We start from the raw sequence: 12,310 nt of genomic DNA, 5'->3' as shown, positions 1-12,310 counted from the left end.
ACCAAAAACACTGTCTTTACATAAAGCAGTGCAATATGGATTTCTCTAAGCACTTTTGTTAACTCAGAAGCCACTATACCTCTTTGTGTCTCACAATGGGCTACAGCTACTGCCAATCCACCACACCAAGAAAGCATAGGGAGCATATACCATAGTTTATCTGAGCTTTGAAAAAAAATAGAAGAAAAAAAATCTCACATTTTAACAAAAATGGAGAGAAAAGACAGGAATATTTTTAAAACTGGGTGCAATGAAAATGATAAAAAAAAATCAAAATCATGACAAGATGAAAAACATTGGAAGTTCAGTCTATCATATGTGAAGCTTTGAGGGCTAGGGATATAGTTCAGTGATGGGGTACCTGTGAAGTATTTGGGCAATCCTGCAGTTTGATCCTTAGCACTGGGATTAGGAAAGAACAAAATTCTTTTATAGGTGTTAAGGGATGTGTCACTAATGTGACCCATGTCACTTTATAGACCTCGCTCCTGGGTCACGTGGTCCATGTTCTTATCTATGAGCTTTTCAAGACCAACAATTTATCACCATCCCCTAGTCATGTGGGGGAAAACTCAATTCTTAAAAATATGTGTTTTATCAGTGAAGGCAAGAAAAGCAGACTTGGAGAAGAGCTTAATGAATCAGGGTGCGTTAAGTGGATAGAAGGGCATACAGCTACTAAACATGCTCATGATGAAAACCACACACACACATGAAGAGTGGAACAATGTACCGAAGAACAAGGCACACAAGGGAGTAAGTGCACAGATGGAGTCAGGTGCATGGATGAAATGCATCACATGGGAAATACCTGAGGGTGTTAATGAAAAGCCAATAGAAGCAGCCAATGAAAACCTAATAGAAACAGATTTTCAATATGAAAATAGAAACTGGGTAATGGTGTGCCTAAGGCTGACTGCCATTGTTTTGCCCTGGTTTTATCGAGTCCCTCCATATTTAAGGACTGAAAGCACATACTGACATTATGTAAAGTGAGTCTCTGCACAGCACGCTATGTTACCTCCTAAGCTCTTCCTTCTTCCTCGGGAAAGCCACCTTCTGTAGTCTGCCCCACGAGGATGGCCTTTCTCAGGTTTTCTCCTTTCTTATGCTCTTTATTAACACAGCTTTCCCAGGTTTCCCCTTTTCTTTTCCTTTTTATTTTTTTGATCAGTTGTTTATTAGGCTTTCCCCTTTCCAATTTTATTGCTTCTTCCCTTGTTTCGTTCAATCACATCCTCAATCTGCCCCATACTCCTCATCAGAAAGCACTGTTCTTACTCCCCTAGGAGCTTCTGCCTTCTGTATTTTCAAAAAATAAATAAAATAATAATAAACTGATGTCCTGCAATAGGGCTAGAAGCCAACCCTATTGATTTTAGGAGGTTTGAGGGTTCACTTAAGCCTATAGCGTTTCATTGCCTAGCAACATGAGCACCCAGAGCTTCAGTTACTATAGTGATGGCTTCCTAATGCAAGTGTTCTCTCAGAAAAAGGCTCAAGTGCAGCCACCACTTCACAACAAGGGCTCCCTGGGCTTTTCCTCCCTATTTTATTCCTGGCCATTTGGGCGGGGGGAGAAGAAGAAGAGAAGAGGAAGAGGATACAAACAGGGAGAGTACACTCCACCTGCTTGCTTACTGTGAAGGGCTAGAGAATCAATTGCAATTTCTTTTATATACAGCACCCAAAAGGAAATCCTTTATAACAAGCTCTCCCTGCTCAGGCCTTGAGGCTGCCCCTCTCCCATTCCAGGCAGGGCCCTGAACTCTAATAGGCAAACTTGGAATGGCACTATTCTGGGCTTTAAAGGGAGCTGGTGTCACTAAATCCCAGATGAGAGCTTCATTACAATGTCATGAAAACAAAATTTGGTTTTCTCTGCTGCTTTCTGTTAGCAACACATTTCAGTGTCTATCACCTGCACTGATAACTAAGTGAGCAACAATCTTGTTCAAAGCAGGACTTGAGCTACTTGGAATCATCAGGCCTCTGGGAGGGAAACAAATATGTCTGGACTCCAGGAAAGAAGGAGCTGCCCTTTCAGTAATTCCCTCTGACCACTGGGACCCCTGGTGTTGCAGCGATCAGCTTCATTGCTGTCATCTCTGTTAATGCAATGTCAGCTTCGTTTCTTTGCCTTTCAGCATGAGGAATCCTTTATGTCTTTCAACTAAAATATCAAGCAACTGATGACAAAGAAAAAAACAACAACAACAAAAAAAAAACAATGAAGATGGAAAAAAAAAGACAAAAAGGCTGTCTTCTTTGAGCTGGAAAGGGAACAAAGGCAGGGGGCGATTGTGACTTCTAAAGGTAAATATGCTGCTGTCGGCAGGGTAATTTCTGCTAGGCTTATTTCATAGGTCAGAAAGTTCTGCTCAGATTATAGCAATCTCTCTTGACAGGCAGCTTGACCTGGGTGTGATGCTAAAAGCCAACTCCTCCATATCCCTCTGTACCTGGGGAGAAGATAATTACCGTTTTTTCTGAAACCTCCTTTACGTAGGAAAGTACAACAAGCTGATCACAGAGAGGTGCAAGTCCACTAATGTAGAATTCAGTTTCAAACTGAGACACTGCAAACAAAAGGCAGAAAGGATTCACCATTATATGGAGTAAAAATGTGCACATGACGGCAGAGACACACCAGCTGTGAATGCTACAATTCATTTAAAAATGCCTGAAATGGAAATAAATGCTCCCTCCCCTGATGGGATTATTACACACTGTGTATGTGTTGAATTATGATACTATATTAAATATGCTCCATAGTGTGTCTCAAGTTAAAGTACTTTCACCATGCAGCATGGAAAGCGCTTTACAACAACCCATCCAAGAAAGACACACAGAAACATAGACCTAAAAGCTGACATCACAAGGAAAAAAATGAACCCCTATATGTCAAGAATGAGAGCTCTTCTATGCCAGGAAACTTAAATAAGAACGTTGTTATATCACATGAAGTCTCAATCAATAAAACCTAGCAACAATTCTCTTTACTTATAAGATAATAGTAAAATTATCATTAATATAATTAATTTTAACAAGTGGCTGAGTTTAAAGTTTTTTCTTTCTTATAGTGAGTGCAGTAGGGCAAACAGTACAAGTTATGTTTTTGTTATTATAAAACATTCTTTAGATTTTGGCTTTAGACATTTTATTTAAACATCTTTGCATGCTTATTGATATACCTAATATACAGAGGAAAATAATAAGCTTTTCAAAATAGTGTACTTAAAACGTCAGAAGAAATACTATTAGTGTAGATGTTATTAAGAAGTATTGCTGCAGTTAAACTTATGTATTACTCTTGTGAGTTAAGAGGTATACCCACTAAGAGAGGGTTGAGTGTGTAAGACTGGACTGTGCAGGCATGGGGATCTGAGCCTAAATCCTGGGCCAGGCATGGGGACACGTACCTATTCTCCCAGCATTTGAGAGACTGGAGTTGGGAGGGACAGGCAGATTAACTGAAATAGAATCTGGTTCAGAGAGAGACCCTATCTCAAGGCAATGAGGCAGTGACAGAGGAAGACACCCCACACCCTCTTCTGTTCCTCAGACTGCAACACATTTGAGTGTGCTCACAAAGTTAAATGCAACAACCACACACACACACACACACACACACACACACACACACACACACAAAGTGCTTCCAGGCCTCGTGGTGCAATTCTGTATTCCCCACTCTCCACAGGCTCAGGACAGAGGATCACCAGTTCAAAGACTGTTATGGTCATAGCAAGAATTCAATGCCAGCCTACATAACTTAGTGAGAACTTGTTTCAAGGTGAAGCATAAAAAGTAGGCTAAGGACAAAGGTCCATGGTAGACTGCTTGTCTAGCATTCATGAGGGACAATATCTAATCCCCAGTACTGGGGGACATGGCGAGTATGTGTACTTATTACATGGCAGAAATTCCTGTGGCCTGATTCTGATAAGCCCATGATGTAAACTAGAAACCAGCAGCATTGAAAGCCACTGAGATTCACTTGGGAATGAACTCTCATTTGGACTTATCCCATTGTCTAGAAGCTTCATAATTCAGCCTGTCTCTGATCTCCTGGATACTTGCTGCACTTCTGGTTAACATCTATGAAGAGCATACTTTCTTTTCCTGGGACGGGAGAACCTGTGTGTCATGCTGGAGGTGACATTGAATGCTTGTGTTGTCTGGAAACCTGGGTCATAATTTCCGCTGAGCTAGACTTCAACAAGTTACTTTAGACTCAATGTCAAAATTTTTCTCGTCAGAAAAGAAGAAACAAGAGAAGTGGTGAAACCTAACATACAGATGGAATGAGGGATGAGAGAGTCTTTCTTCTTTTTTCTTTCCTTGGTTCATCAGATTCCTTGACTTTCTAGTCCTTGCTTACCTTTATAATCATCTTCATAATTTAACTTCTATACTAAAACAGCTGACCAACAATGACTAACACAAACTTTAAAATAGGTAAGTCTTTTGAGACAGGGTCTTATGTAGCCTAGGTGGCTTTGGACTTGCTACATAGCTGACAATGACTCTGAGCTCTGAGCTTCCTCATTCCACCTCCTAAATGCTTGAGTTATATGTGTCCCTCCATTTCCAGCTTAAGTGGGCAGTAGTTCTTATGTCTTGTCACTGACTGGGTGACATGAGTGGGCTTGGTGTCCTGATTCATGCCCAAGGGCAGGAGCTTATGACCCAGCTCTGATACTAACATTTTCCTTCATTTTGGAAGCCTGAGCTGAGTGTTTTTTATTGAGGCACATAAAACCAGTTTTGATAAAGAGATGACATGGGAAATGGTCCCAAATAAGCTTATTTAAGAACCATTTCCACCTCAGTCACAGCGTGGGAAAGGCAATGTCCAGTGCAGACAGGGCAGGGGCTTTAGAAGTGCTCGGAGTGCGGCATGTGATGTGGGAAGGCAGGAGAGAGTAATGTGCAGAGGCTGTTTATCGGCACGGGTCCACACAGGGATCACTTATGGAAAAAGGGGCAATCTCATCCATCTAGAAGTAAGGAAATGGACAACAGGGTTTGGTAACCATGAGTCCAGTGATCTTCATACAAATGGAGTTGAGTTCTGTCTTACTAAATCACATTCTGTCACTGAAGTGCTAATATACAGTTTCCTTGCCAATCGTTTGGGCAAAGAACAATAATCCAGAAATGCCACAGAAACCCTTCTCATGAGGGCCAAGAGAAGACCTATTTGTGCTTGTGTGTTAAACATAATCAACAAAAGTGGATAATGAGCTATGAGGTACTGTCCCCTCTGGAGATCATATGGACTGCCCAGAGTAACTGACAGATGGTATGAGGCAGTGTCTTCTAATGGTAGCTAAATTTACATCAAGGCCTGCTATTTTAAAAACTAGTTATAAAGCACAGAACAGAAATATCAGGACAGTGTCCTCTACAAATCTTCACTCTATACCCTGAATCCCTTAACCCACAATGCTTACATAAATAACATGGAGATTTTATGATCTCCAGGTCATGGATAGAAACATTAATATGTTTTTGATAAAACAAAAGAAGACTGCAGGAGATCATCTCTGTTTCAGGTACTAAATGTGGACTTGTAGACATGAAGCTATCACACCACCAACTGTGAATTAACGATCACTTAGACAGAGTAGTAAGGAAGACGCGTGCTACTAAAACTAATAGTCAAGAGTCCAGAGATACAGGAGTTATGAACATCTAGATAAAACCAAAACATCCCTTATGTTGAGCCATTCCCTCATACCACCCACACTCTTGTTAGAGAAACAAAACTCTGAATGATAGCAACACTCGTTATGACTCAACAGTGAAGAGTTCTATTGTTACTCTGCCATTCAATAATTCTTCTCCATTAATACCCACAAAAAGAGACATGTCAAAAAAAAAGACATGAAACTTCACTTCCTACTCCAAGTTGTTGGTGTGTGAAGGTGCTTGTAGCTATTATTCCTAAAACACCACAAAAAGAACCTCCCTTTTCCATTATTATCCATTAAGGCAAAAATACAAGAGTGTTTTAGATCTAAAAAAGGCTATTTATTTTTCATATTCTTGCTGAGATAAAGAAAGGATAGCTAGAGATTATATCCTCAGAATGCATGTATGTACAAGGAATAGTATTATTTCTATACAAGTAAAGGAAGCGATGTTGAATTGTGTGTTTACTCTTCTAAGGAACATACATAAATTATCAAACATTTCTGGACTAACTTTGTAAAACATCTTCTAACAATTACTGGCTTTGTATTTCAAAATAACAGTGGCCTATAACATTTACCTTTCGTGATATTCCATTCTACACCACAGAACAATGATTTTAATACTTTTCATAAGTCTTGTCCTTTTCTAAGGGAAAGGTAGTTTGAACCAGGTGGTTTATAAACCTAATTAGGCAGAAGCTCACAATTAAATGTATTATTAGGAAAAGATTCTCTCTCTCTCTCTCTCTCTCTCTCTCTCTCTCTCACACACACACACACACACACACACACACACAAATTATTAGGTTATACAGTCCACAAAAGAGAAACCAAAGCCTTTGAAGTGAAGGCTGAGAGAAACCTAGTGTCACAGGAGACAGAATCTACTTGCGAGATCAGGGGCCCGTGGAAAGTGAAGAGAAGGTTCTGGGCCCTGAGCCAGTGTGCTGTGTTTCCCCACACACAGTGTTTTGCTGAAGAATGCCAGTTCTGTTGGGAACTGTGGCTATGCCATGATCTCCTCATCCTGACCCAGTAGCAAAGGCCTCCACACCCCAGAGTACTCAGAAAACAGTGTAGACGTGCTGTAAGAATCGGTGGGCTGAGCTCACACAAGATCAGCAACGGCCCAAAGCCTCTTCAGGAGAAAGCAGCAGCTGTCAGTCCGTGCCTGACTGTTCCCAGGTAGACGGTACACTGGACAATGCAAGGGAGAACACAGAGAAGCACAACACACACACATACTACAGCACCAAGGACAACAGTGTAAGATGAGATCTTTGTGATCAGAGTGTCCTGCCCTTCTCTACAATTTTCTTGCTACATACTTTGGGGCACAACACTTACACTGTCTCTTCTGTTCTGCCTTAATCCCTTTTCCCCTCCCCAAATGCCAATCTATAAGGAAGAGCAGTTATCTGTGACTCTCTCATATTCCCTTCTAGCTATTTTGCAGTGGTTTTGTGGCAAAGGATTCCTGCTCTTAGCCAGCAGGCATATTGTGCCCAGAGAGCTCCCAGTTAAGCCTGAACACTTGGATGACATGCTAGTGGTCAGTGAAAATACTTTGAGAATCAGCATTTTGGTAGCCTCAGGGATTGCTCTGAAGTGGACATGCTGAACTAAAAAGTGTGACGCTTCACACTAGCAAATCATAGAGCTGATACATGGAATGGAAGCTGAAGAGATTGGCTAACAGACAAAAGAAGAGAAACATTTAAAAAAATGAACCAATTATACACTCAGGTTGGAGACTATTTAAGGCAAATTAAGTTTCAATTTAATCCCAGATCCTCTGATTGGTTACTGGTACATTAATTTGTAATGTGTTAAACTTCATCGCTCATGAAGCCAGTGATGAGGATATTTCATTGGTAACAGTATTTAAAGCGTGCTGGGTAAAAATGTCTAAACCAAATGGTTATTCTTCTTGTTCTGAGTATAAAATTGCCTTAGTGCATCGGCTATGCCCAAGTCACACACTAAATCTCGGGGGCCCTCTACCTTCTGAAAGGAGGACAGCCACAGTCTGCCCTGGGACTCTGCAAATTCCCCAAGGCAAGTGTCTGCAGAGCTTCACGAACACGGAGCAGGCACAGCTGCAGGCTACTGATCTATGAGGAAAATAATGAAGAAAGCAATTTCATTTTTCTAAATGAGGCACCTCTCTGAACCAAAATTTCAAAAACTATGGGCTTTCCATCACGTTCATTTGTTCAGTGAATAAGCACATAGCATTTCCACTGATGTGTGCAAAGGTCTGTAGGTTTTGGGAAATTCCTACGTAGTGGTTTGGACCTACATGTCATGGTGGTCCTTCCCCAGGTCCCTCTGGCTGTAAAGCAGGGATACAGCAGGCTGAGGAGGCAATGCTGGGAGTATTGCCTGCCCAGATGAGATGTGGGTTCCTTCTGCTGTTCTTTGTCTGCTTTATGGTTTGGGTTGTTTGTTTGTTTGTTTGTTTGTTTGTGACAGTGCCTTACTCTGTAGCCAGGCTGGCCTTCAGCTCATTATGTAACCAGGGTAACCTCAAACTTGTCAACCCTCCTGCCTCAGATTCCTGAGTGTTGGTATTGCAGGTGCAAGCCACATGTGGCTGCAGAAATAGTTTTGCAAATAGGAATGGCTGAGTTAAAGTGCTTTTGGCTAAGAAGCGAACGCTCCTGAGTAGGTTACATGAGCCCCTTTGATAAACTTCTTCACCTATAACAAAGTAATAATACTGCCCTTCCATGTTATACCGTACAGCTTGAGTGACATTCTGCTTGAGATGTATTTAGCATGCTGCCTTGTGCCCCCCCCCTCTCCCTTTCTCTCTCTGGGTGTGTATGTGTATTTAGGCCAGACTAAGATGTCTAGTTTTTGCTCCACCACTTTCTCCTTTCTACCCTTTGCTCCTGAGATACAGTCTCTCAATAAATGCAGAGTTAGGCTATCAGCGAGCAAACCCCAGACATCCTCCTGTTTCCAACCCTGACACCACTGTGGTGATGGCATGACATAGCCAAGTCCACATTTCTACATAGGTTCTGGTTACGTCAACTCAGGTCTTTCTGCTTGTACAACAAGTATCTTGCCAAATTGGATATCTTCCCAATCTCATGTTTCAGATTTTCTATAATCTCACTATTATTAACAAATATCAAGCCATGAGGTAGTGGTGCATGCCTCACATCCAAGCACTCAGAAAGCAGAGGCAGTTGAATCTCTGAGTTCAATGCTAGCCTGGTCTATGAAGGGAGTTCAGGATAGCCAGAGCTACAGAGTGTAGCTCTGTCTTGGAAAAAAAATAAAAACAACAACAACAAAAAACAAACAAACAAAACCCACCAAATATCTAAGTTCAAAGTACTACATTGCAAGTCTTTCTATCATACCAAAGGAGGGGCTGAATAAAGAACAGATTTCTCCAGAGGAAATGCAATCCAATGAAACATCATCTAGGAGGTTTTATGGCATTAACTGCAAAATATTTTTTCATACTTAAAATTCTTTTCATAATGAAGTATTAGGAAAAATCCAATGAAAAACAGGAAAGTAAACTGAATATAAATAATAGTAAGCTGACCAGAAAACTATACAAAGCCAGATCCTCAAATACAAACACCTGGAAAGATACCCCACTTGCAATGGTCTCTTCTGAGACTTTTTCTAAGAGGACAAATTAAGTCACTTGTGCACCAAGAGAATTATCTCATGCTGTAACCTGTGCATCCAAATCAAAGTGACAACAAGCATATGAAGAGAGACACTTAGATCTAAGAGAAAATTATTCTACAGCTCTCCTGAACCATGTAAACAGACCTTCATTTTCCAGGTCACCATGTTTCAAATAAATCAAGAGGATGAACACAGGATGCCAGGCTAAGATTTCAGATCACAATGCATGACCAGCTATAGGTAATGATGCTGGTTTATGAAAGGGAGAACGATGTGGCTTCTCTTTTCCTCTCTTTATCCCTGTATTCTCTGACATCCTGTGTAGTTTGTTATTCATGTAGTTTGTGATGTCAATTGTTAAGCTTCCATATGAAATCAAGTCAAGGAAGTCAGGCATTGATTTCACATATTTAAGTCATCTGTTGCTGGCAGAAGACATCAGAAAATGATTGAAACACCGATTTCACTTATCAAGGGAGCATCATCTCTCCAACTACCATTCCATAAAGACTTTGATGTTTGGGAATCTTGTGAGAATACAAGAGATCCACGTAAGATTAAAGCAAGCTGTGTAGTCACAGAGCTCATCTGCTTCCAGCAATGTAAGCTGGAAGAGACAAGGGCATTCAAAAGACCTCTGCACCCTGAACCTGCCCTCATAGCTACAGTATTATTATTATTTCTTGCTTATAAAAACACTGCAGAAGAAACTTTTGCTTGCCTTTGATATTCTAACTTATAAACATCTGCCTTCTCACAAACAAACTCTCACAGATTGTCTTTAATCTCAATGCCATTGACACACCATTGAAGGACATGGATTTCTCTCACTGTTTAGGGATAAAGCAAATCCCACTCTAGTTTCACTAAAACTTCCCTTTCTCTTGTCATATTCAAGCTCTCTTACACAAAAGCTGTGCCTCCTGACATAAAAATGGTTTATAGTACTTAATCAAAAACTACAGTGGCCAAATATAAGTAATGTACTCATACAAATGACAAGGCTACATTCCTACATTCCCAGAAAATCCTCATGTCCTTAAAAATTATCAGAGCTTTTGTTTTGCATCTTACTTACTCAGTAAGATCATTTAGGATGCTGTGCATCAAGATGTTCAGAGGATTTCCTTGATAGGCACTGGAGAACTGGGATGGAAGTGAGACACTCAATCACCTTTCCTCTAGCTGGAAGTTTCCTCTATGTTCTTGTTTCCTGGCTTTTCTCAGTGCAGCTACACTTTAAATACTCATTCTCTTCATACCCAGAGTAATCTCAACTACTGATCCTTCTCTGGGGTTTAAAAAAAAATGGATTAACATTTTACATACCACACTTTTATCTTCAAGTGCAGAACAACCCATATTGAAATGTGCTAACACTAGCCAAGTAGAAAACATACAGCAAACATTTTTTTGCAGCATCACAGAAAAATAGAGAAGCACCACACTTGTACAGCTTACAGTATCCAAAGGCACAAGCAAATTTTACAGCTGACTTTAATACCATAAGACTTATTTTTCTTCATCAGTGTAATGGTATATAACGGTGAGCACGAAACACAGTAGCTGTTTCCAAGAGGCAGTGAACTATTCAACATAGTGTCATGTAGTACCTACTATAATGTTTTAGGCCTTCAAGATACAAAGTAAACAAAAATTTACCAATGCGCCCTTGCATTGAAGTGACACAGAAATGTACAAATAATCAGCCGTATAGCCAGAGCCAGATAGAATCTACACCTGAATGGGTGGGCTTGGCCTGGTCAGGCAGACCAGTGGGTTTCCCCAGGAAAGCAAAGCTTGACCCAAAGTATGATTAAAAGTTGGTGAAGAGAAAGGAGGCAAGATGAACGTTCTAGACATAGGGAAGGAAGAGCCTGGGTCTGTGGAGGAAAGTCACTATGGCTGTAGTGCACAGACCACAAAGTAGCTTGGGGGTAGCTGTGGCTAGAGAGATAGGGGATGGGCAACAACCATCCCTGCAGTCTATCCTCTATCTTCAGAACAATGAGAAAGGACTGAAGGATAACTACATGATCTGATTTGTACTTTTATTGTGACGAAGAGACTGGATTAGTCACAGTGGAGCAGATAAAACTGAGAAGGCAGTTGTAATGCTCCAAATAAAATATGGTGGCAATTGGGGCACCATCAAAAAATGAGTATTGAGAAGTTTCAAATGAAAACAACCACAGTACAGTACTGTACTAGGTACATGTATGCATGAACTCACATTCCCTACCACCCTCTTACAACATTCTTTCTCATATTTTACACATGAGAATATTGAAACAGCAGAAATCTGTCTGAAGTCCTGGCAGTAAATATCACAACCAGTATGCAAATCCATGATTATCTGACTTCAAAGCCAGCTACAAAGTTGTTTTAAGAAAGACAAATTTTTTTTTTTGCTTGTTTAGGAGAAAGGGAGGCTTTCCAAAGTAAGCCTGCAGAACTTGAAGCCTTTCTGGATCCATTTGATTGAAGCACCAGAGATACGCTCTGGTGGAAGATGTGGCCTTCACCTTCTACTTGACAACCAACTACTCTTGTGAAGTGCCGGGGGCAAAGGCCAGCTAGTGGAAAGTTAGACAGCTGCAACAAGGTCGTGGGGGAGAGATTTATGTTTCCAGAACTTATGAGACATCTGTTCGTCAGGCTAGACATTTTGAGATATCTTAGCTGACATTCTTGTAGTATCCCATTTAGTAAACATTTTTTGTGGTATTCTGCATCATCATTAATCACCCTGTTATCTTTTGTAAACTATTTTGCTGACACATTTTCCCTTCCTGCCTTCTCCCTATAAAGTTGTGTGAAAAATTTCAAATAAAGGAGAGCTGGATCAGATTATAGATTTGCTCTCATTATTTGTGTCTCTTGTCCTATCCCATTCTTTTTGCCCTCCTTAGGAACCTGTTGAACTCCCGCTGGACGGGACAGTGAAG

At 40.7% G+C, this 12,310-nt stretch overlaps 1 protein-coding gene across 1 annotated transcript in view; it reads right to left on the bottom strand.

Annotated features, from left to right (window-relative positions):
* Vps41 (VPS41 subunit of HOPS complex) overlaps positions 1 to 12,310 on the bottom strand; it is a 156,607-nt gene that overhangs the window by 43,678 nt on the left and 100,619 nt on the right. Inside the window, exon 11 of the mRNA XM_060372802.1 lies at positions 2,482 to 2,579. Within this exon, the coding sequence (XP_060228785.1) occupies positions 2,482 to 2,579 (98 nt within the window). The remainder of the gene's footprint in view (positions 1 to 2,481; positions 2,580 to 12,310) is intronic.

The sequence above is a fragment of the Meriones unguiculatus genome, chromosome 19 (assembly GCF_030254825.1).
Source record: "Meriones unguiculatus strain TT.TT164.6M chromosome 19, Bangor_MerUng_6.1, whole genome shotgun sequence".
Lineage (NCBI taxonomy): Eukaryota > Metazoa > Chordata > Mammalia > Rodentia > Muridae > Meriones > Meriones unguiculatus.
This window is presented reverse-complemented; position numbering and strand designations above follow the sequence as displayed.